The sequence below is a fragment of the Pleurodeles waltl genome, chromosome 5 (genome assembly GCF_031143425.1).
Source record: "Pleurodeles waltl isolate 20211129_DDA chromosome 5, aPleWal1.hap1.20221129, whole genome shotgun sequence".
NCBI lineage: Eukaryota > Metazoa > Chordata > Amphibia > Caudata > Salamandridae > Pleurodeles > Pleurodeles waltl.
The window spans coordinates 514836340-514862703 of record NC_090444.1 but is presented as its reverse complement, the minus strand read 5'-3'; the positions used below and the strand labels follow the sequence as shown (position 1 = coordinate 514862703).

Here is a 26364-nt window from a genome sequence, read left to right as displayed (position 1 = left end):
CCCCAAATTTTTCAAAAAGATAAGGTTGAAAATCATGCGAGGGCTGGCGGAAAGCTGGTATCACATTAGGCAATCTGGGAAACTCACCTACTACAATATCGATGCACCGATCTGGGACTCCCCGGGAACCCCAGAATGTTTTCGAGATGTTTTGGCATTACCAATAAGACAAGCTGGATTAGAACACTGGGGAGATTTGTTTTCGGAAAGGATTTTCCTTTCTTGGGAAGATTTGTAGTCAAAGATTTTGTCCAGGTGGAAATTTTTACAAATAAAAAAATGGGCTCAGGGGATTAAGGAAGGTGTAGGTATGTGCAATCCATTGAGTGAGATCACCCCGAGCCCATTAGGAGGTTCTCATAGAGTTTCTACCTGGTATTGGGGGATCCTGGAAGGGGTGGATGGCGAATTCGTACTACCCAGCGATTTGTGGAAGAAACTTTTTCCTGAAGAGGTAGTTAAAAGGTGGTGGGAAGAGTCATTAAAAATGCTGTTTTGTATTGTGAAACCAGCCACTCTTAGGAAAAACCATTACTTTACGATACATAGAGTGTATATTTCCCCAGAGAAGCTATCTAAAATGAAAGGTGGGCAGGAGGTGAGATGTCCAAAGTGTGGTCTGACTCAAGCAAATGATATTCACATGTTTTGGGAATGTCCTGATATTCGACATTTTTGGGAAAGTGTATGTGAAACAATCTCAGGTATATTGAATCGGGGAATTGAGCCCTCTCTCCAGTTAATAATTTTTGGGCAATTTCAAGATCAGCAGGGGCGGCTAGGTCAGAACATTATTGAAGATAAGAAGTTTGTGTTTTATGCAATACTGTTGGGGAGGCGAGAAATATGCAGAAAATGGACTTTAAAGACCCCTCCAAACCACTCAGAATGGCTTAGGGATGTTTTTTGTCCACAGAATTGGAACAAAGGATGAGGGGTAAGGAAAGGAGGCGGGAGGATTTCTGGGCGTCATTAATGAATTGGAAATCAGGAGATTGATGTATAGATGTTTGTGTAAATAATGTTGGAATGGAATTATATTTGTGACATTTGTCCAATGATTTTACACCCTGCTCTGAAATCCTCATTGAACTGGGACAGTCTGAGGACGGTTTGAGAGTAATAGGCCCCCTGGCCGAGAAAAACTTCCTGAGTTCCGGTTGAAAAGAATAGGAGGTTTGCATAAGGCCTAGGGTGAATAAGGACCAAAGAAAAAAAAAAAAAAAAAAAGAGAATCACCCTCAGCTAACTCCTGCTTACCCCCTTGGTAGCTTGGCAGAGCAGTAGGCTTAACTTCAGAGCGCTAGGTGTAAAGTATTTGTACCAACACACACAGTAACTTAATGAAAACACTACAAAAGGGCACAACACCAGCTTAGAAAAATAGGAAATATTTATCTAAACAAAACAAGACCAAAATGACAAAAATCCGACATACACAAGTCAAGTTATGAATTTTTAAAGATTAAACTCAAAAATAGCGCTTAGAAACAAAAATGCTTCGATGAGATGTTAACACGGCGTCGTGACGGAGTCGTTCCCAACAAGCCGACACCAGCAGCGCTGGACACAGAGTCGTGTAGACCCCCAAGTACAGTACCTTTGGTGAAGAGTGAAAACAAGCCGATGCGCGAAGTCGGGGATCGCGGCGTCTGTGCGAAACATTGAATCCGTGCACTTCGAGCGGCGTCGGTCACGACGTGGTGCGGCGAGTTCCACGGAGTCGCGGACTTCAGCGGGGCTGCAGCGGCGTCGGGCCTGCGAACAGAGATGGCTAATCAGGAAATGCAGGTTACACCCCAGCCCCCTTTGTGTCACTGTCTAGTGCGAGGTGAAAAACAACCCAACTGTCAAACTGACCCAGACAGGGAATCCACAAACCAGGCAGAGTCGCAGAATGGTTTAAGCAAGAAAATGCTCACTTTCTAAAAGTGGCATTTTCAAACGCACACTCTTAAAATCAACTTTACTAAAAGAGGTATTTTTAAATTGTGAGTTCAGGGACCCCCAATCTCCACATGTCCATCTACTCTCTAGGGGAATCTACACTTTAATCATATTTAAAGGTAGCCCCCATATTATCCTATGAGAGAGACAGGCCTTGCATCAGTGAAAAACGAAATTGGCAGTATTTCACTGTCAGGACATATAAACCACATTACTATATGTCCTACCTTATCCATACACTGCACCCTGCCCTTGGGGCTACCTAGGGCCTACCTTAGGGGTGCCTTACATGTAAGAAAAGGGAAGGTTTAGGCCTGGCAAGTGGGTACACTTGCCAAGTCGAATTTATAGTGTAAAAATACACACACAGACACTGCAGTGGCAGGTCTGAGACATGATTACAGGGTTACTTGTGTGGGTGGCACAACCAGTGCTGCAGGCCCACTAGTAACATTTGATTTACTGGCCCTGGGCACCTCTAGTGCACTTTACTAGGGACTTACTAGTAAATCAAATATGCCAATTACGGATAAACCAATCACATACACATTTTACAGAGAGAGCATATGCACTTTACACTGGTTAGCAGTAGTAAAGTGCTCAGAGTTCAAAAGCCAACAGCAACAGGTCAGAAAAAATAGGAGGCAAAAAGATTGAGGATGACCCTGCATAAGCAAAAAAGTCCAACAGTTGACAAGACTAAAAAGCACATTTCTACAACAGCATATGAGTTTTCCGTCCTAAAGCGCCAGGTTTCGAAACTCACATCTTCGATGGCTGAGCTACACGAGTGAGCAGAGGATGCTGAGAACCGGGCTAGGCGCAACAACTTACGACTGGTGGGCCTGCCGGATGCCTTGGATGTTCCGGATCTAGCCCTGGCGCTTGAGGGCTGGTTTTACACTTGGATGCCTGCAGAGAAACTGTCCTCCACCTTCATTATAGAACATGCGCACCACTCACTGGGGCCTGAACTTTAGGGATGGGGATGCAATCCTGTGCGAGGCCAGGATCCAGGTAGACCTTCGGTACCAGAACTCCAAAATCTTGCCTTTTCCAGACTACTCCAGGGCAGTGCACCAAAAGCGCAGGTCCTTTGGGGCTATTAAACTGAAACTACGTGTGCTGAATCTTCACTACATGCTGCTCTTTCCTGCCCGCCTAAAGATAATCTTCCAATCTGTAGGAAAGTGCCACTGTTGGCATGGTTACCCCCCACTTTTTTGCCTAGTGTTGATGCCAACTATGATTGAAAGTGAGCTGGGATCTTGCTAACCAGGTCCCAGCACCAGTATTCTTTCCCAAAACCTGTACCTTTGTTTCCACAATTGGCACAACCCTGGCACACAGTTAAGTCCCTTGTAAAAGGTACCCATGGTACCAAGGGCCCTGTGGCTAGGGAAGGTCCCTAAAGGCTGCAGCATGTATGATGCCACCCAAGGAGACCCCTCACCCAGCACATGTACACTTCCTTTGCAGATTTTGTGTGCTGGTGGGGAGAAAAAGGCAAAGTTGAAATGGCACCCCTCTCAGGGTTCCATGCCCGCAAATCACTGCCTGTGGCATAGGTACCACACCCCTCTAGCAGGCCTTCCAGCCCTAAGGCAGGGTGCACTATACCACAGGTGAGGGCATAGCTGCATGAGCAATATGCCCCTACAGTGTCTAAGTCCATTCTTAGACATTGTAAGTGCAGTGTAACCATATTGAGTATATGGTCTGGGAGTTTGTCATTGTGAACTCCACAGCTCCATAATGGTTTCACCGAATACTGGGAAGTTTGATATCAAACTTCTCAGCACAATAAACACCCACTAATGCCAGTGTGGGATTTATTAAACAATGCACACAGAGGGCATCTTAGAGAGCCTTTGTGCACTCTGTGGTCAGAAACAAAGCCTGGCATGTGTGGAGGTGTTTCACACCTCCCCCTACAGGAACTCTGATTACAGTGCCCCCCCCCCCCCCCCGGGACAAAGCTCCACTTTTGGTGGCAAGTCCTGTTGGAAAATTAGGGAAAACAGGGAGGAGTGACCACCCCAGCCAGGAACACCCCTAAGGTGTCCAGAGCTGAGGTGACCCGCTCCCTGCTGAATCCTCCCATCTTGGTTTGGAGGACAGGGACCAATAGGATTAGGTTTGTGCCCCGCTCCCCAAAGGTAGTGGGCACAAGGAGGGTGTAGCAACCCTCAGGGACAGAAGCCATTGGCTTCTGCCCTCAGACCTTCAAAATGCCCCTACATCTAGGATTTAAGGGCCTCCCTGAACCCAGCTCACCGAGTTCCTGGCGATCTGACAAGAAGGACTGCTTAACTGAAACCCCCTGCAGAGAAGAAGGAATACAACAACTGCTTTGGCCCCAGCCCTACCAGCCTGTCTCCTGCTTCAAAGAACCTGCAAAAGAACAGCGACAAATCCAGCGGGACCAGCGACCTCTGCCAAGTTCCAGAGGACTGCCCTACACCCAAAAGGACCAAGAACTCCAGTGGACAGCGGCCCTGTCCAAGAAGAAACCAACTACTAAGGACTCCCACCTCACTCCGAATGTGTGAGTCCTAACTACTCTGCAGCCAATGCCCACGGCCCGTGTCCAGGTGGCCCAACCAGCTGGAAAGGATCCCCAGGCGTTTCTGAGCCAGAGACCATCCTGGGTTGACCTCTCCACCCCTCCATGACGACGCCTGCAGAGGGACTTCCGAGGAGCCACTTGACCACAAAAGCTCAAGACGAAGATATCCAACTCCTAAAGACATCAAGGCACCAGCTCGCCATCATGAGGACTGGCGGTGGACCCCCAACTCCTCCCCCACAGTTGACAGCATGGGAGGAGAAAGTCTTGGCAATACTGCATCCTAAGGGCCTCAGTGAAGTAGCCGGAGGACGGGACACTGGTGAGTCACCGATGACAACCTACCACCCCCCATACCTGCATGCCATCTCACCCCCCTCACCCTGACTCCTTTCACCCCACTCCATCCCACACAGTGCACCACCCCAATTGCCACACCTAAATAAACACCACTGCATGCCATACCCACTGCAAACACATCCCTCCCAGCTCTGCATGCACACCCACCAATGCCTGGACAGCATGTAGACCTACCAATCCCATAATCCATCACCTTACACTACACTGGTATCCTTGGGAAAGATAGAAATGTGGAATATGTTACAGACAATCACCCTAACAAATCACTTACATCCCCACAGGTGCACCAGCCAATGTCAGAGGCGAGGAGGTGCCACGGCAACTCAGTCCCCCACCAGAAGATGCCATCAGTGGTGACAGCAACTCTGGAGGACTTGATCTGGATGAACTCCCTGGCCCATCTGGGACCACAGGTCAGTCGGCTACCACATTCTACAGCCAGTCCACCACAAGAACCCCCGTCAGATTCAAACCCCACAGCAGCCAGCCAACACCCCCAAACCTCTGTCCCCAGGATACGTCAATCAGTAGTGTGCTCACCTGTACAGGGAGAGGAGTCGACACCACACAGGCAAGACAATGAGGGTCCTAGTGTAAGTGGGAGGGGACACAGGCACAGGGGGCCAGGGACAATCAGAGGACAGCTGTGCGCCAGGGTGAGGACAGGCCCAGGGAACCGACTGCCCAGAAGGCACTCACAAATGTCCTGGGGGCATACCAACAATCCCAGGACAGGATGGGTCAGGTGTCCAGCATCATGCAGGAGAACCAGCGGCTGCAGCGGGAACACCACCACGAGTTCATGCAAACAATTGCAGTCCTTGAATACCACCATAGCCTCCATTGAAGGAGTGCTGAGTGACATGTCGAACATCATGCATGAGTACACAACACACCAGTGGGCCCCTTCGACCAGCCAGGGTACTGACCACCCCTCCACATCTGCTGCAGCAAGTGGACAGGAGGCCCTGCCACTGGACTCACAGACCGCCAGCACCCCTGCCCCTGCAGAAGGTGAACCACCCTGCAAACTTTCCCTGCGACCCAGACAGACACCAGAGATCGTTACCAAGACCACCGCCAGGAAATGAGCCCCTCCAGAATGTCCCCCTTGTGTTCCACTGATTCACCTTGTTCACTTTGGACTGCAATTGCTCCTCTACCTATGGCCTCATGGACAGTGGACCTGTGCTACAAACAGACTGGCCCACTACACTGGACTTCTCCAAACCTTCACCCCACTCTATTGCACTTTCCATTGTATTTTTGTAAGCCAAATAAAAACCCCTGAACACAACTAGAGTAATAGTGCTTTATCAGTAAGAAATGTGCAATGTATTGAACTGTATTGAACTCAATGAACCTGTGCAAATGTCCAGTCATTTGTTAATCCATCCAAAAAATGTGTTCCAGCACCCTGTAGACATCACATCAGTCCACTGTTGTGACCACACTAACATCTGCAAGAAGGGAAGACATAGGTGACAGTCAATTGGGATGCAAAGCTAGTGACTGGCACAACACAACAGCCACACAGCACATCACTAAAATGGAGACATGTGTAGATTAACATTCTTACCTGAGTGTTATTGGAAGTACTGCTGAATGATATTTGTCCTGTCGTCCACATCCTCCTGTTCCTCCTTCTCACTGTCCTCAGTGTCCACTGCTGCCACAGGTGCATTGCCACCCCCCTCTGCCTGCAGATAGGGCACATGGCGTCTGAGGGGCCAAATTGTGCAGCATGCAGCAGACCACCATGATCTGGCAGACCTTCTTAGGGAAGTATCATAGGGATCCACCTGTGAAATGGAGGCACCTGAGCCTGCCTTTCAGGAGACCGAAAGTGCGTTCGCCAAATCTCCTGGTAGGCCCATGTGCATCATTGTACCGATTTCCAGCCCCTGTTCTTGGATTCCTAACAGGAGTCAACAGCCAGGACAGGTTTGGGTAGCCAGAATTACCTGGAAAAAGTGAGGGACAGGCATTAGCCATACACAATGGCATGGGGTATGACTCCAGTAGGCCTACACAGACATACATTGGGTGGGGACTCAAGCTCACCTATTAGCCACACTCTGTGCCTCTGTAGTCATGCCATCACCTGTGGGACGCAGCTATTCCTCAAGACATAGGCATCATGCACATATCCAGGATACTTGGCAGTGACGTGGGAGATGTACTGGTCAGCAAGGCAGACCGTCTGGACATCACTGACTGTACCTGCACAACAGGGGGAATTTCTTTGGTGCTACGGATAGAAGTTATCAGATCAGGCCCCAATTGTGCACACAGCTCTGTGATTCTGGTCCTGTCCAGACGATAGGTGAGTATGACGTGCCTGTCCTCCAGTGTAGCCAAGTCCACAAAGGGTCAGTACATGATCGCTTGCCTCCTCCTCCTACTCCTCCGCAGTGGTTGGTATCTAAGTGAGCCAAAAGTAATAAGGGAGTGACAACAGGACCTATGTACACACAACATCATAGTACACAGAGCATGTATGTATGTAGGACATCAGATTTGTCTAGGTGTGTAGACTCCAATCACGCACCTATAAATTCAAAACATGAGTACCAGCAGTAGGAAATGGCAACCGCCTGTCCTGTATGCAGAGACAGGTGGAAGTGACTGCACTCTGCCGGCGTTAGGTGTCATGGTGGTAGGTGGTCTGCACCGCCATGCTATTCCTCATTGGCTAACATGGGGCTCAGTGGAGTACAGGAACCAATGATGATCAACACCGGTGGTGACAGTGTTTACCGCCGTGGACGTGACCGCCATTTTCTTTTGACAACTTCATTTGATTCCTGACTTTCCACGGTGATACATCTCCACTGCGTGTGCTGCTGTGATCTGTGTCTGGAACCTGCCATGGCCCATGCCACAAGGGAAAGGGCCCCAGCCTTCAGCTCGGAGGAGTTGGAGAGCCTTGTGGATGGGGTCCTACCCCTGTATATGCAGGTGTATGGGCCTCCAGACCAACAGGTGAATACATCGTGGGTACGTTGCATGTGACATGGCTGCATGTAGATGTATGTGTGTGCTAGCAGTATGTCATTTGTGGGGGGTGGCTGCAGGCAGTGTGCACGCAGAGGTACGTGTCATGTTTGTGCTTGATGAGGGGCAAATGCAGTATGTGAGCCATTTGTTTGACAGGCTGGATTATATGGTTCATTGTGCCCTTCTGTTTGTTTCCTCTGCAGGTCAGCGCCCCTTCAGAAGAAGGGGTTGTGACATGCCATCGCCAAGGATGTGTGGACCCTGGGGGTCCACAGCCGGCAGAGCACCCACTGCAGGAAACTGTGGGAGGACCTGAGACGCTGGACCCAGAAGGCCGCGGAGGCCCAGCTTGGGATGGCCGCCCAACGAGGGAGGGGTGCCCATCGGAGCCTATCCCCCTTAATGGCCTGCATACTGGCGGTGGCCAATCCTGAGTTGGATGGGCGCTTGAGGGCAGCACAGAAGCCACAAGGGAGTGAGTACAGTGTGTGTGGTATTCATTTTTTGTTTCCTGGCATGGAATTTGGGTGCAAGGTTCTAGTCAGTTGATGCCCCAATATGCTGGTTTAGCCATCCCTGCGTGGTCCTTCTTATGTATGTAGGGTGGTATCCATTTTTGATATTGCTAGGTAGCTAGCATGCCATGTCAGACAGGGCTTAGTTGGTCCCAATAGGTGTGCAGATGGTAGTGTTTGTGTTCCTTCCTGCAGTAGTATCTAGGCAATGGTTTGTCACTGTGGTCCATTCTGCGCAATGTAAGTCCCAGGAAGTGATTGTAATGTGTATGCCATCTGTGCCGTTAATGCTGTTATTGTCCCTGTGCTCCCTTTCTTTCTCCCCCTCCCTCTCTTTCTCATCCTGTCCATGTGTGCATTGGCATCATCTGGCGAAGGAGCAGGGGCACCGGCGAGTGAGGGAGATGCAGCCCATGGGACCCAGGAGGCAGAGTCCACTGACACCGAGGGGACCAGTGGGTTAGAGGATGAGGGGAGCACCACGGGGAGACTGGAGCTGATACAACTGACTCGGATTCCTCCTCTGATGGAAGCTCCCTGGTGGTGGCGGACCCCTCTGGGACCTCCCCAGCTACATCATCTTCTGCCGCCCCGTAACAGCACTGCCCTCCCAGTAGCCTCCCACTCAGTTGCCCGTGCCCGCTCACCCAGGAGGATGGGCTTCTCCTTCACCCCAGGCACCTCAGGCCCTGCCACAGTCAGCCTTACTGCCCTCAGTGAGGAGGCTATTGACCTCCTGAGATCCATATCTGTAGGGCAGTCAACCATACTGAATTCCATCCAGGGGCTGTCATCCCACATGCAGAAATGCAATGCCTTCCTGGAGGGCATTCATGGTGGTTTGGCAGCCTTACACAGGTCGTTTCAGGCTCTGGCCTCCTCTCTGATGGCAGCCAGTGTCCCTGTTTCTTCTGTCCCCCCTCTTCCCAGTCCCTGTATTCTCCCCCCCAACCAATCCCATGCACACAATCTGACAAGCATGCACCTAAAACAACAGACATGACTTGCATAGACAAACACAGCCACCACACTTCACAAGCACACACACAACCAACACACAGATGCACACACATAACAGCCACTGCCTCCACTGTCTCCCCATCCTCCTCCTCCCTTGCAGTCACATCAGCACTCACACCTGCATGCACTGCATTAACAGTCCCAGATCCTGCCACCTGTACAGCCTTGCCCACAGTCACGACAACAGCAGACATGCTCCTCACACACCATATGCGCAATCACCACCACCACCTCATGCAGCACACCCACCTCTATTGCAGATACCACCACTACATCCGCACGTCCTGTTTGTCCTCCCCCACCCTATCTTCCCCCCTCCAAAGACACATAAACGCTCCCACTCAGACACCCAAAAGTCATCCACCTCACACACGCACACTGTCCATGCACCTGCACACAAGTCCAGCACGTCTCCTCCTCCCACACTCCACCCAGTTGGTCCTAAGGAGTTTTTCCTTTCCCACCTTGACCTCTTCCCTCCCCCACCCCCTATCCTGCTCGTAAGAGAAAAGTCCCACCCCCCCCCAGCCCAGTACCTCCAGCTCCAAGTCAACTCCTGTTCCTCCCCCTAAGAGTACTCCTGCTACTAAGGTGAAAAAGAGTGGCATTCCGGGCCCCGTATTAAGGCCACTCTTCCGCCCCCAAAATAAAAGTGCAAGGACCCGCCCCCTCCCAAGCCTAAGGACCCCACTCCCAAGAAGAACCCCCCTTCCCTACCCTCACCCCTTGAGGTGCCTGCCTACCATCTCCATGATGCCCCTACCCAGTGGAAGGACTGGGCTGTCAGGAGTCAAGTTGGGCCTTGGACGTTGCCGTGTGGCATTGTACTTCACTTGGACTGGCCCATGGCCCTATCTGTAAATATTTATGTTTGATATCCTTGAGGACGCTATACCCAACGTATTAGTGGTTAGACCAAAGGTATGTGTCCTGGCTTTCTTCCCTTCTGGATTATGTTGGTGTGGGTTTTCTAGGCAGATGGTTCTGGGTCTGTGTGTGTGTGTCTGTGTGTGTGTGTCTGTGTGTGTGTGTCTGTGTGTGTGTCTGTGTGTGGGTGGGTGTGTGCGTGCTAGGCAGCTGTACTCACTGCCGTCGTCTTCGTCGGCGTTGATGCTCGTGGATGGTCATTGTGTGTTACAGCTTTGGGAAGACTTCCATTTCTGGTTCCATGGCGGCCGCGGAGTCCTCTGTGTCCCTGGAGGTGAGTGTCTCCTTTTATGTGATGTGTTTCCGCCAGGCTTTTGGTAGCGGTGCTAACGCCCCGGAAATCCTGGTGGTCTGCTATGTCATAATATGGTGGGTGGATCCTAGTCTTCTGCCTGCCTGTAGCTGGCTACCGCCGTGGCCAGTGGTCATACCGCACTGGCAGTTGGGGTGGTACATTAGCTGTATATGAGAGGGATCACCGCCATGGTCATTATTTGCCACCCTGGCGATGGTACTACCCCCATCCCTGGCGTGGCAGTCACCTGACCGCCAATGTCATATGGAGGGCCTTTATTACATTTTGATATAGTATATACAGATCCATCTTCCTACAGTTTGCAACAGGGAGCCAGGTATATGTAGCCCTCAATAATAAATCAGGTTATCCTCACCTGTGCAGGGGGTCTAGACTTAATCTGTCTGTAAAGATTTCATCGCATATATTATTGTATCTCATATTTTTGCTACACCCTCTTGTTTTATTCTGTTCCCCCCCACTTCCAAGTGTACCATAATGCTTTCCACTAATTTAGGATTAGCTCTTAGTGGCACATCCTAATACTGGGACCACTTGACGATTTCCAGCTCATGGACATTTTCCAGTATACCCTCATGTTAGCCTGGCAGCCTTCAGCCTCAGGCACAGTCCCATTAGCAGGCTTCCAGCACATTCTGGACATCCCTATCTGCCTCTCCATTGGTCATATTAAGCACTTGCATCCAATATAGTACCTGCAGTAACCATATGCTGTAACCATATGGTAAAAGTCAGAGCCCTTGTCTCCACACCTGGGTCACTTAGCTGTTGAATCTGGATAGATGTTATTGATTATTTTTCTGTGTAATGCATATTCTTTGCAGGTAGTAAACAAACATTTATTTAAACCTGTCATTCCTATAGATTTTCGTGCACTTGTGAGTATTCTCACCCATTTCGCTTTGCTGACAGTTTTTTTTGGTCCTCTACCCATTTATCTTTCAGTGGGTAAAGTGAACATTTAGGTTTTTCAGTGAATGCTGAGTACATCAACATAACTGCTCTATGTTTGTTGTTCATCGTGTAGATCACTCTCAAACATGGATGTACTAGCGATTCAGTGTGCTGATTTCTACAGTCAATGCACTTCAGCAGAGATACATTTGTGGAGGATGAAGTGTCCCTTAGGACGCCTCTTATGACACAACAGCCTCTCTGTAATTACATGAACTTGAAGAGCCTCCCTTAATATAAGTCCCTAATAACCTTCAGCCCATGCTCTACCCAGCTATCGATTACATTACATTACTCCAGATTTATAAAGCGCATAGCTACCCGATACCGGGCTTCCCAGCGCTTACAGGCTAATCAGTGGTAGCTTTGGGGTACATGGTGCTCATGTGTGCATCCTCTGCAGGGATCGTATCCAGCTCTATCTGAATGCCCTATTAGGATGTCATCCTCGGCATATCTCCTTTTGGGCATCAGTAGCATTTCTATCAGCACTGCAGCATAAGGTATGTTTATAGTTCACCTTTCTTGATGCCAAATAATACAGCTCTTAGTTTGTGATTGCTAATTCTCTTCAGACACTGAGAGCCAAATCTAGGAGGATAGGGATCACTTTCCGTAACAATCTTTTGAGGATTATTATCTGAAGAGTTGTGAAGTTGTATAAAAATCTAGGCAGTTCCAGCATTTTTGCAGGGGCAATGCTCCCTGTGACCAATATTGGTGGTATTAGTAAAAATGTTAATGCCGCCTGTCACGGCAGCAAATGGTGCCTATATATTCCTTTACAAGAGGCCAACTTCCATCCTATAAATCTTGACTCCCAAGTATCTTGTGGGGTGAACCTCCACCTTCCTATACCTCACTTTGACGTGTAGCAACATGTGTAGCCATGCTTATAGTTTGTTAGATCCTTCCACCTTGGTCTACCTCTCCTCCATGGAGCAGAGTCGTCAGCATATCTTCTCTAACTTCCTATCCAGCCAGTGTGTGTGATCAGTGATTTTTATGCGCTCCAAAGCTTCAAAATGTGAGTCTCTACAAAGGCTAATGTACTACAGGTGAGCGACCAACACTTCTTTGCTTCTTTTACTTTTATTCATGAATAAAATGAGATCTAACCACTTCATGTTCTTCTTTTAGTTTGCATCTGCCGTTTTGTCTTTGAGCCCAAACCTTCATAGTCAAATTCATCTCACTTTGTTCATGCTCTGTTACTCACAATCCTAAAGTCAAACTCCCTTGTGCCCTTTGGACTCTGCTTCTTACCCGTTTCCTTTTAATGGACCAAACCAGTATGTTGGACAGGACCTTCTTTCCTTCATGGGCACTGAATTAGATATCAGGCTATGGATTTTGCATGTCCTACTCTTTAGGGCCCAGGAGGACACTTCATCTCTCTTTATATTTATTTTCCTTTAGTCCACTGCAATTTATGTCTTGTTCTTCCAATAGGATCAGCGATTTTTGGGAATTAGTGTCACTCCTATTACTATCCTGTAGTGGCCACTGGCTTCACTCTTTCCCTACATCTCCATCTGTATGTAGCTGTCGTTAGGTCAAGACCACTCGTCTGCTTTTGAACGGGACCTATCAATGCTGTGGATAAATGTCATATCTACACTAGTTTTACTGTTCTCAGGGGTTGTTTGGGTTTTCCCTTACCCTTTATACTGATATTTCAAGTGATGTTTGTACTGGGACGGTTTGCTGTGAACCATAGTGTGCCATTTTTTTTTTTTATAAACATCTTTTTTGATTTTATGTTGTAACATCTTAAAACTTAAACACTGGTCACATCTACTCCTTTGTAATGTCATTCTTGCTGTATTTCATACAGGGCTTCAACAGAACATGCCCTGAACTCATTCTACATTCTACAGTCTACATTCATGGGGGGGAGGGGTTCTACTTTTAGTCATCAATGTCATGCGCCCTAGACAACTCACTGTCAAACATCATTAAATCCTCTCCATTTACCCCACACTTTGTCATATTCAGCTGGACACCCTCGCATTTCATAAACCAGTTTTTCCTGCTGAGCACACCAGTCCACCCCCTCTCTCCACCGGGAGAGGGTTGGCGCTGCCTCAGAACTCTAGTTGGCTGCTATGTCACACTTTGCAACTAGGAACACCGTACCCAGGAAGGCACGACCCGCCCTACTACTTCCCACTCACTCAACAACACCCAGAAGCACTGGTAGTGGGGCCATTTCCACATCCACAGTCAGCACTCTGGAAAGCTCAGCAAACACCGCCTGTCAGTAGGGCAGGTCCACACCATGTGATAATAATCTGTGTTAGGTCGTGAACAACAAGGGCATGTGGAATGGAGTTGAAGACCCGCTTTTTGCGTTCTGTCGGGCTAAGGTATGCAGCATGCAAGTAATATGTCTGTACCAAACAGAGGCAGGAGGCTATGGTCAGGCTCCTCGGGGCCATCAAGGCATCCCACCAGTCCTCCTCCTCCTTCTGCCCCAGTCAACCCTCCCATCGCTCTCTGAGATTCGTGAGTGGTTTTCGACATGTTGATGATCAAAGTGTGATATATTTAGGACACCCTTCCCTTGCCCAACCCACCCGTCAGGATCTTCGCCTCTGCTGAGCAGACTCAGGGAGGACTGTGCCAGCCTGGACGTGTGCGCTCAGTGCATGCCGCAGATGCAAGTATTTATGGAATTGGGTTTTCGAGAGAGAGTATTGCCATTGCAGGTCTTGGAAGGACAGCATGTGAGAGCCCACCTAGACATCTCCAAGCAGTGAAATGCCAATGGCGTTCCACCAGCGGAACCCCTCCAAGGTGGAGACCTCGCAGAGCCATGTTCCTTGCCACAGTGGAGTCTGTTGAGTGAGGTTTGCCCACTGCCCTATTTCTCTCTGCACTGCTCTCCACCCGGTAAGCACCGTCTTAGTCACTTCAGGAAGTTCCTTGGGGAGGGAGGCACCTTATAGTATAGTAGTAGGGGAAACCCATGGTCAGTAGTTCAAGCTGGTATGCCGGGCCCGACCATCCACCTTCCATCCAGTCACTAAGCATCAATAACTGCGTGACTAGGTAATATAAATACAGGTTGGACATTCCGAAGTCCCCCTTCATAGATGCTGCGTTGACAGGTGTGGAGTGTGAGCTGTGGGTGAGAATTTTACCACAGAAATTGTCGCACCATTGAGTCAATTTCTTTAAACCATCACTTGAGGAGTTGATAGGGGAAATTCTGGAGAAGGTAAAGAAAGCGGGGTAAAATCATCATCTTATATAAGGCTATTCTCCCCAGGACATTAAGGGGGAGGGTTGCCATCTCTTGAGGTCGTCCTTAATCTTCTGGGTGAGTGGTGTGATTAAATGGGCTATGCTGGTTCAGGCAATAGGGTCACAGTGATACCCAAGTATCTGAAGCTATTGCGTTGAAAAGGTATATTTTCCTGCCAGTCATAGCCGTCCCTCGCAGGGTGCAGTGGGCCCAGTATGGATTTGCTAGGGTTAAGGACCAGGCCCGGAGAATAGTTCTATTAGCTGTAGACATCAGGGTCCAATACTGGCTGGACTAGCCAAATAACGGAGTAAATCGTCCGCATACTAGACGATGCGGCCCTCCCGTCCGGTTAGTTTCAACCGCTAACCAGTGGGTCCTCTCTTAGGATTTTCGCTAGTGGTTCTATCGCTAAAGCGAAAAATAGTGGGGATAGTAGACATCCTTGGGGGGTACACTCGGCGGATATGGAAGGGGTCTGAAATCACTCCATTTACCTGTACATGAGCGGTTGGATTGGAGTAAAGGAGTTGCACCAGTCTCTGATATCTAGGGCCGATTCCAGCGTTCCTAAGCACCTGGAAAAGATACGACCAGTCCACCGTATCGAATGCCTTTTCGAAGTCTATAAGGAGAAGTGCCAAATACGGGGACAGAGAACGGCGGTAGGCCAGAACCGCATGAAGCCACCAAAGGCAGTGATGGGTACTTCTAGTCGGCTTGAATCCACATTGATCTGGGTGGATTAGGGAGGGCAAGGCCTTTGTTAGCCTACTGGCCAATATTGTGGAGAGAATCTTGATTTCAGTATTGAGGAGCTAAATGGGGCGATAGGCAGAGCAATTCACCTAGGAAGGGTGAGACTTCGGGATCACCACAATTGTGGCTTGGTCAAGGTCCAAAGGGAAATTTCCTGTCTATTCGGCCTCAGTGTACAGGTCCAACAAATGTGGGTTCAAGAGATCACCACACCTGCTGTAAAGCTCTGCGGGGAAACTGTCCGAGCCCGGAGTCTTACCGGGGACCAGCACTGAGATAGCCTCCCTGATTTTTGCCAGTGTTATGGGTTTGTCTAGGTTATTTTTTTCCGTGGCAGAGTGGGGCCTCTTGTTCTGACGGGGGTCGCGGGCGCTTCGTGTAAAGCCGTGCATAATAAGTGTCAAAGCCTTGGGCGATGGCTCAGGCTGTCTTACAAGAGCCGCACGAGTCATCAGTAATTTCAGGGACAGTTCTACCAGCAAGGGGACAGTATGCCAGCCAGTGCAGAAGCTTGTCATTCTTGTCCCCCCATCCATATACCCGGGCGGTCAAGGCGAGCCACATGTTTCGCAGATTCAAGAGTAAGGTGACGGATTTCTACTCTGACTAAACCAAGTTGTCTAGTAATGGTTGCATGGTTGGTGGGAGAGAGCTGCCTTTCTAAACGTAGTGCTCAGGCCTCTAGTCCCGCCACCCGTTGGCTCTTTGCATGCTCTCGCCCCCTTAGAAGGTGCCGAGTGTGTCCTCGAAGGGTGGCCCTGCAGGCAGCCCATACCGTGCCCGGCAACCGCACTGAGCCAACATTATGTGTAAAGTATTAGGTGAGTTCCTCTCTCAGGGCCTGGACATAGTCTTCATCTTGGACTTACCAGGTGTTCAACCACTACACGGGGTGCTGAGTCCTGTCAGGGTCACCTATCGGTACAAGAAGTGGTGCATGATCAGAAATCCCATGTGGGAGTATCTGTGTGTCCATGAACTGGAGGATATCTGGAGCTGGTATGAAAAGGTTTATTCTTGCATGCATATGGTGCACCACCGATGTTTGCGTGTATGGCCGCATTCTGGGGTGCCAAACCTGCCACACATCACAAAGGGCCACACCCTCTGCCCAGCTGTCCACTGCCTGGCGTGGGTGCTCCGACCCACCGATGGTGCACTGGTAGCATCAGCCTCTGGGTTCATAACTGCGTTGAAGTCACCTCCCAGGAGTGTCAAACCTGGGAGAAGTTGTGCTATAACATCTTGAATAGTCTCCAGGAAACGCTCCAGGGCACCTGGGGGGGGAAATACGCGCTCAGAAGGTTAACCGACTGGCCGTAGAGTTTTCCAGACACCGTTACATATCGACCTTGTGGGTCCAGCTTAGTTGTAGTGGTCACCATGGGCAGTGAGCAGTAGTATTGCCACTCCTCAGAAGCCTCTGGAAAAGCCCGCATTATATACCCTGTCGTACCCGCCTCATAAAAGCTTGGGCACAGAGTGCCCAGCAGGTGCGTTTCCAACAATACTGAGGAGGCAAAGCGACAAATGGTGCTGAAAACCGCAGAACATTTAGGCCATCATTACGATCTCGGCGGTTAAAACCGTCAAGATCCGCGCTGGCGGTCAATAGATGACCGCCAGCGCGATTATCTCCCCCCGCCATATAATGTTTTCCCCGCTGGCCCAGCGGGGAAAAGGGCCGTAACATTGACAGCGGCTCCAAATAGACCCGCCGCCAGTGTTGGTGCGCGGCAGGTGCAGCTGCACCCGTCGCGCAGATCACTGCCCGTAAATCAGGCAGTGACCTGCGAGATTGGACACTGCACAGGGGCCCTTGCACTGCCCATGCCAAGTGCATGGGCAGTGCAGGGGCCACCCCAGGGGGGTCCCGGAGCACCCCTTCCGCCAGTCTTTGCTTGGTGGGGGAACCCGCCAGGGAAAGGCTGGTGGCAGAAGGGATCATTATCGGAGGGGCAGCGCTGCTTGCAGCGCTGCCCTGTCGGAAAATGATTCCCTCCACCATCAGGCTGCCTGTCGGCGGCAGCCTGGCAGTGGAGGGCCGCCTATGCCCTCACTGTGTTCATAATATGGCGGTTCAGACCGCCATGCCGGTGGCGGTCTTTGCACCTGCTGCCGGCATGGCGGTCTGAACCGTCTGGGTTCATAACGACCCCCTTAATCTTGTCTAGGAGTCTATTGACATTCCAAGAAAAGATTGTTTTAGGGGACCCAGGAGTGTGTGTGTGGGAACAGTGTTCGACTGCATTGAGGACGTTGCATGTGTTGAGATTCCCAGGGGGTGTATCTGCAAGTGTGAAGCACCCCCAGGAAAGTCGTGTGCAAAGTAGATTTAAAAGTATGACGTGACCATCTGAAAGAAAAAGGTTAATACATAGAAAGGACAACTGTATCGTACTCCCATAACTTTTTGCAAAAACTTCCCCGAACCCCCCCCCCACAATAACCCCCCCATACTTCTGTCCTTGTAGCATCCGTTGCCCAAAAACATAACTGAAAACCCAAAACCAAGATATCTGCACCAGGTGTGGAGTGGTGGACCCCTCCATATAGTCAGAGGTATGCAATAAGGCCCCTATCGCGCTTCCATTGCCAGGCAAGAGATCACCCTTTATCTTCTCTACCTATGTAGGGGATCAGTGGCAGTTCTGTGCCTGATCTGGCAAGGACTGATCTTCCTCTGGGTGGTGCAGCTGGTCCCGGCAGGGACGAGGGGCCAGCGGAGTCCGCTTCGGGCGACTGGGACACCACTCTCTGTGTTCAGCGGCGGGACCTGGTGCGCCCCCAACTGCACCCTGGCCCCCGCAAGCCGTCCCGCCTGCTTCTCGTGGGTGGGTGTTGGGGAATCCCCCTCGGGTTACATGGTATTCCTCGGTGAGCCAGTCCTATGGAGTCTCTGTCGAGTCAAAAAAGAAGGATTTGCCATTTAGGGGGCCCTGGAGGCGTGCTGGGAACAGTAGCATATAGGACAGCTGCATTGCTCGAAGTTTTTGCTTAACTGCTTCGTAAGAGCAGCATTTATTCTGCACTTCTTGCGTGTAGTCTGGAAAGATTCAAATTTTATGGTTGTCCCACCAAAGGTCGGATTGCGCCCTTGCTTCCTTGAGGATGACATCTCGGTCCTTAAAATTGAGGAACCTGGTGATTATTGGCCTTCTTTGCCCTCCCGGTGGCGGCCTGGGTGCATGTGCTCTGTACGCCTGCTCAGCCCCGAACAGGGGGGACAACTTTTGTTCTGGCAACCAGCCCTGAAGTCACTGCTTCAGAAACTTGGCGGTCTGGGTCTTTTCCATCCCTTCCGGGAATCCCACGAAGCGTAAATTATTGCACCTGGAATGGTTTTCTGCATCCTCGGCTCTGTGGTGGAGCTCGCCTGTGGGGGTTAGCAGCTGGGCAACCTTAGATTTAAGGTCAGTGACTGCGTTCTCCACCATTGAGACACGGTCCTCAACTTCTTTTATGTGGTCCACTGCCATCCGCAGGTCCTGTCGCTGGAGGCCCAGGTCCTCACGCACCTCACCAATCTTATTCTCGACGGGCCTGCTGCGAGGATTGGATGGCCTGCAAGATACTGTCAAGCCCCTCTATCCCTGGGGCCTCTGGAATCAATGTGTCAGTCCTCTGAGGATTTGGTTGGGTAGTAAATTGATCGATACGCTTCTGGGATGCGGGTGGTTGGCCAATGAGCCTGTCTTTCCCCATGTTGATGCCGGGTGGACTTTGGCATTGCAGTTCTAGTATGTCCTTCCTCCACCACTGCTCCGCAAGAATGGCGTCCACCTATGATTACCTGGGGGGATGTGAGTCAGACTCTCATGGGTTAGTGGTGTGGCCGGTGGTATCTAGCTTACTCTCAGTGGGGATTGTCTCTCTCTCCGCACCCGGGGGGGTCCACAAACCCATCTTAAGGAGTCTACGGATATGGAGAGGGTTGGGAGGGGCCCCTAGTGATCATTCCAGGCTGGCCTCCCCTTACGGCCTCTCCCCGTTCCACAAGTAACCTTGTTGGGGTCGCACGGGCCCACAGTTTTTGCAGTGTACATGACCTTGTCTGCCTTTGCACTCCAGCCGACGGCAGTTGCCGCTCAGTACTCTCTAGGCCATGACATCAGGCCCGCTTCAGGTCCCTGCTGCTCGTGGGGCCGCACTCCATCGCCTGCGCAGCTTGAGCCTCACTCCTGCCAGGGTGCCTTCTCCAAGGCCCCAGGCCTTCGTCTGCATGTCCGGCCTCCAGCACGCCACACGGCCCCACTTGGACCCCAACCGCTAGTCAGCCACTTGGCCCAGTTAATCTTTTCACTTAGGGACACCTCGGGGAGGCCCTGGTCCGCTCCTCACCTTTAGCCTGTAGAGCAACACCTGCAGCCGGCCGGATCGCTTCTAGTAGCGTCGTCTGATAGGGCCCTTACACTATGGGCGACTGGATCTTCTCGGTTGCCCCAGTGTCTTTACAGGTGTCAGGCATAGGCCACCAGTGACGACCCTCTTGTTTTCCCAGCCTTGCCCGGGCACATGTCACAGCCCAGCCTCCCAGCCCTGTTTACCTTCCCCCTGGTTTGGGGGTGGGGTGCCGCCGGTCTGGGTCCCTGTCTCACTGGTCTCTTCGTTGGCGCAGCCCTGAACTCGGCCGATGTGTTCTTCGGCGCTCCCTCTTATCTGCGCCACGGCGGCCAGTCTCGCTCAGTCGTCTCGCTGGCGGCCAGGCCTTCACTCACCTCACACTTCAGCCCGGCCTCTTCGCTAAGCTCACACTCAGACGTGAGCCACCCGAGTCATCAGCGACGGCCCTCTTCTGCACAGCCCCACCCAGGCTCCAGGTATGGCCCAGCCTCCCAGCCCGGCTCACCTTCAGCCTCGGGGCCCAGGAGGCACCTCAGGTTCAGATCCGTTCTTTGCCGGTGCGTCAGAGGCAGCCGAATCACACTCCCGAGGTCAGCCAATCTGCTCCTTCTGCACCCTGACCCTAGAATCCGCTGATTGCAGGCGGTGGGATCTGTCCAGTCAATTCGCCAGCAGTCGGGCTGCCACGCTCCGCTCTCCGCGGTCCGGCTGCTCCGTAAGGCCCAATCTAGGTCTGGCCCAATCTTGTTATCTGCGGGCCCTTTAGTGTCCTCAATCCCCTCTCAGGGTGTCAGGGGGTGCCACGATCTCATCCGATGGCATCCAGCCTCGGAGCGTCAGGTTGATTGTGGCGGATGACGGAGGGGTCAGTAGCACTGTTAGAGTGCGACCACCATCTTGACACCCGAAGCCACGCCCCCAGTGTGCCATATTTTAAGTAGCAAGGAGAACATATATCCATTTTACATGTTGCCAGGCCCCTCACAGGAGTGCATTTATAATGGTAAAAGTACAGTTAGCAGAATGGGAATACAAACCACCTTAATGTGAAAGAAACCGAGAAATCTAGTGCAGTAAACTAAAACAGAAATTACTGTAAAAACTAATATTTGTAACCAAATACTAATCAATGTGATAACTATACATGTCTTTAGTGTGATACAGATGTGACTTTGAGAAACTTTCCTCTCTGTTGAGCCTGCGAAGGTTTAGAATCCCAGCAGGACTAATATCACTCAGACTTGCAATAGTCTTTGGAATCTACTATCAGGCAGTGATGGAGAGTGCTGATTACAGGCTGACACTCTGTTTCTTTGTATTTTTGGGGAAGGTTCCCTAACCCACCTCTTCCTGAACAGTGGCTGTACCTTCTCCATCACCATCCAGTTTAGCTGGAGTTTACTGTCTAGTTTGTCTTTCTGTGCACTACCCCATTGAAATTGTGGTTGTGACTGGCTGGTGGGAATCCCTCAGGGGCAACTCCAGAGATACTAACAAAAGAATATATTTGAGAAAGTTAGATTGAGTGGGCTAAATCAGAATTTCATATTGTACAGTAAGTTTTATAAAATGACCAATATGACATTGGATTGATACTGACACATCTAAATGCACTTTAGGTGAATACAGAAATGGATGTGTCGGTATGTCCTTTTCTTCTTACGTTGCTAAAAATTTCCCAATATCAGTTTTGACTTCACTTCTTAAAAAGGCAGTCTTTGACGCAAGTTGTAATTCTGGGAATAGACTGGTTTTGCAACTTCCTAATAGAGTAAATAACTGTCACTTTCAAAATACGGGAATGTATTGTCTAGGCTACCCGTGGCTTGAATGAATCCCTACAGATGTTAAATAAACATCTGGCCTGTTCGCTTCTATTATGTTAATTTCATACATAAACTGTAGGCCTATTTGGTAATTTAAGTTTAAGCTAATTCTGGTAACAGTTACCATCAATATGTAATTAATGAGGTTACTTCTTCTTACCATTTTGTTTCATTGTCTCTATCTGTACCATCAGTACCTGTATAGCCCTGTAGCTGTAGAATAATGTCTATATTTTCCAAGAGACCTATGTGCATGGTTTGAAATAATATTATAACAATTAAAACAGCCAGATGCAAATCACATACCTTATCTGTTTGGATGAGTGTCACTACATTAAATACCATTTAATACATTAAATACCATTACATCGAACTGGTATGTGTGTAATGTGATAGACCACTCCTTTAACATTACTACAACATCTCCACATATAATTGGCCCTTACAATTCAGCCTACAATACACACTAACAGTACATACTACTACTATAATCCTAACTGTAACCTGTTCTAATCCTATGTCTGCTCATAATGCTAATTCTAATCCTAAATTTAACTGAGTCCTAGCCCAAGCTTTACCCTAAATCTAATCCTAAACCTTACTCTAACCGTAGCACTCCCCATCCTGAGATTTAAACATCAACATTAGCCTAACCCAACCAGAGCCCTAATCCTACACCAAAGCCTGAGCCTTACAGTAATCCTAAATCTAGCCATAAACTTAACCCTGCCTGTTAAACACTAAACCTGAGCCTAACCCCGTGGTAATCCCTGAACCTAACATTCATTCCAAACCTGAATTTAGAAAAGTATCTTAATCTGGTCCTTTCACTTAACCTAGCCCCAAGCCCTTACCCTAATCCGGTATGAATGTATTTATTGGTGTACAGATTTAGCTGTTTCCGTGTGATGTCTTATATGTTTTGAGGTGCAACGTCTGCATAACACTCAATGAGAAAGGGCCATGTAAGGAGAGATGCACAATTTGATCTCTAACAATTTAATCCCTAAAGATCAGGAGCCTAAACTGATTTGACATTTTAGGTAAATAATTGAACTCAGGTTTCTGGCTGTAACATATTCGTTGTCACCAGCTAGTTACACAAGATTCTTTAATATTTATTGGATTCTCGGAGAAGTACAAGCAAATGATAAATATCTGTGTGTCGACTTGTCTTCTCAAAGTCTGCATTTTTTATTTCTTAAAAGCCCTGCAGGAGATGGTGTGCCTTTGCAGTATAGTGCATGTTTTTCTCTCGTTTAAGTGCTTTCTGGGTAAGAACTGACCCCTGTAGGACAGCACCTTCATGAGGAACGTCAAATGATAGGCAGAATGATTTAGACCAGTGGTTCCCAACCTTTTGACTTCTGCGGACCCGCACTTTATCCTTACTGGAACCCAGGGACCCCCACTGAATCCTTATTGGAATCCGTGGACACCCCTCCCTCCCTCCCAAATGAGCCATTAATGAAAGTTAGGGACCTAGTCTATTAAAATTATATAATTTTCTAAGCGGTCGTGAACCCTCAGTGGTCCCCGGACCACAGGTTGGGAACCACTGATTTAGACCATTATGCATATACCGGGACTCCAACAATTAAAATAATAGTATGTTTATAAAAGAGGACACACAGGCCGTTATTATCTTTCTCATGCTTGTTCCTTTATGGACATGTTGAGCAGACTGCTAACATTTTTTTTTTTTGCCTTTCTGCTTTACTCCTTTCAATCCAGTGCATGAAACCTTACAGTAATTTAAAAGTGATTCAGTACAAATAAAAAGAAAGTTTGTCCCACAATCTCCAGTAAATACATGCCTCCTTTTTTGTACTGCAAAATCTGGAGGTTGAGTGTTCCCAAATAGTGGCATTCCTGCAACTTAACGCCTTTCTTCTTCCTATGCAACCTTCTACTTTCTACATGTCTCAGTTCACCTGATGATTGAGCATCTCCAGTGTGAACAAGCTCATGACAAAGTATGGGAGCAAACCAGGACTCCCAGCATGTTTACCAGATTCAATTGACACAGAGCTCTGCTTGGGCCAAAAGGGACCTGAGGAAAGTGTGACATATAGCCTTAATACTATTTTGAAGAACTGATATCTACAACTGCCCCATCATACATCAGTGAGTGAATTTTACCCTTAGGATAATCACAACTCAATTCTACATAAACGTTTTGCAGAGCAAGAAGGTTCAGACTAGGCTGAACAAATAGAAGTCAAATAAGTGCAAGAAACATAGATTGCCAAAGATTAGAAATCATTAATAGTAAAATGTTTCTCACAGTTCAGATAAAAAACAGTAATATTTCTTATAAAACTGTTAATGTTTTCATTATTACTTAGAAATACAGTGGCTGGATCTACTTCCTATCCTGTGCTGCCAGCGAGACAATGCCAGAGTGCCCGACAGAAGTATGGGAGTTTATCCTCTTCGGCTCAACCACACCTAATTTTAATATCTTCAAGGATTCCAGCATATGAGGTATTGTCTAGGAGAGTCGGTATGCTTGTATTTAGTAAAATATTTGGTGATTATTTAGAATATTTATAGTTTGATGGATGGGGAACATCTCACAGAAATTGGCCAATGTCCTCTCTCTCCTATTTAGAGGATATAAACATGTGTACACTCTAAATTGGCAGCTGACCAGTCCAACCTGTTTAGAGTATATACATAATATGTATACACTTTATATTGGTTGATGTCTTTCTAAAGTGTATATCCCTGTATACCACCGTATGTGCTAAGTAGGGAGGGTGGGTATCCAACAATTTTTGGCAAATGTCCTGCATCCACCAAGCTCTAAATAACCCCCATAATATTTAAATAAACCTTTTTGTCGATGTGCCTCACACGACTTGATTTGTTGAATAGTTTGAGTCTTTTCTGATCCAGTTGATGGAAAATAAACTTGTATCATTTGGTTTGGTTTTGACTGATGTTCATTTCAGTTGCTCGTTGTTTTGTCCCCCCCGTTGTACACCTCCTCAACTCTAGACTTACCAATCAAGCAGGGGTACAAACACTCCAACTTTACTTTGCTTGTCTGACAGATACCAAGTGCCACACGTGTGTATGACTTGATCATTTCAGTGCTAAAGTGCTTACATCAGATAGCAGGGTGGAAAGGTCAGTGAGGCATAGTATGAGAAGCAGGACACAGCATTTCTATTCTGATTTCAGTGGATAAGCTCTGGCATTGAGCTGGAGGGTACCCCGATTAGGGTGACTTGTTCTTGACTTTATAGGAGGGGATTTTAGATAGAAAGCTAAGTGAGCCCCAGCAAGCAGTTACTCTGGCCAGTGGGAGTCCAAAGCTCAGGGCCAGTATGGAGCATCTGGGGGTGGAGAAGTGACACAGGAGAGGGGCTCTCTCTGTATCAACAAACCTGAAATGAGACACATCCTGCTAGATGGCACACCTACTGAAGTATGTGTAACTTGGAAAACCAAGAGGCTGAGGTTTTTCACTATGGGACGTGTACGCAGATGTTTAAATGTGACGTACAAATAGTGATTGTAGCAGCATTTATTTATATTCATATGGCAGCACTACTTTGTTCACCCTTTTGTCATGTTATCCTATTTTATTGGGGTCATATGCTATAGATTTGATAAGCACCAAATGGTAATTGTGTCCTTCTCAGAAAAAAGGAGAACTGGGGTGTGTCTCTCACTCTTCTCCTAGAGAACGATGCTCTGGTAGGCAAGTGTTAGGAGTTAGACAAACCTGTCAGAGAATCTCACACCTACAGGTGGTATACTCAGAGCACTGCCCTGAGCTCTGAAATTATTACTCACTCAGAGTAGGTGTTATTTCACAATACATGATTATTTATTATACACTATGCATCTAAATCACAAACAGCCCTATCTTATCAGTCTTCCTGTGTTTTTTATCCTAATAGCTTGGTTTTACATCTAGTAGCTTGATTGCACATGTTCTTCACAAAATGCCAAACCATTTAATACAACCGTGAGTACCCTATTGTGCCTTCAGGCATGAAACTGGAACTCTGCCTGTCAGCATCCCCTCAAGCAATCGGGACATTTGTCTTAACTTGTCCCTTTCACCAGTATCATCTATTCCTTTCTTAAGCATGGTGTTCAATAAAGTGAGGAGGGTCAGTTCTTGGTCAGCTCCTGTTTCATTATACAGGGTATTTGCACTGTACTTATTATTCAAAATATGTGTTGGGGTTCACTGCTTCTTTTCTTCCTGCAAGATGGAGCACACAAGGTCAACTTCCCTTGCAGTCATATCTCAGCTGCTACTCTTATAAACTGTGCGTGTAACAGAGAATGGTCATTTTTCTTTTCTGTTTTGTTACCATGTATGAAGAAAACCATGCCAAACCAATCACACATTTATTTGCTAGACAGACAGCAGTTTAGCCTGTTTTCCGTTCCTATTTTTGCATCAAAATTGAGTTCATTTTAAGTGCACAATCAATCGTGTTAGCAAGCAGACAACCCTGTACAATATGCAACATAAAAAAATACATTTATAAGCCTTGCCACACATTTCACTATAACACCTTAGACAAGGGTGTTTAAGCCAGGTGATTTTC

The 26364-nt window shown here is 48.5% G+C and overlaps 1 protein-coding gene across 1 annotated transcript in view; it reads left to right on the top strand.

The window, feature by feature from the left end:
• The window catches only part of ECT2L (epithelial cell transforming 2 like), a 502849-nt gene that overhangs the window by 200067 nt on the left and 276418 nt on the right, over positions 1–26364 (top strand). Inside the window, exon 8 of the mRNA XM_069234316.1 lies at positions 24136–24274. Within this exon, the coding sequence (XP_069090417.1) occupies positions 24136–24274 (139 nt within the window). The remainder of the gene's footprint in view (positions 1–24135; positions 24275–26364) is intronic.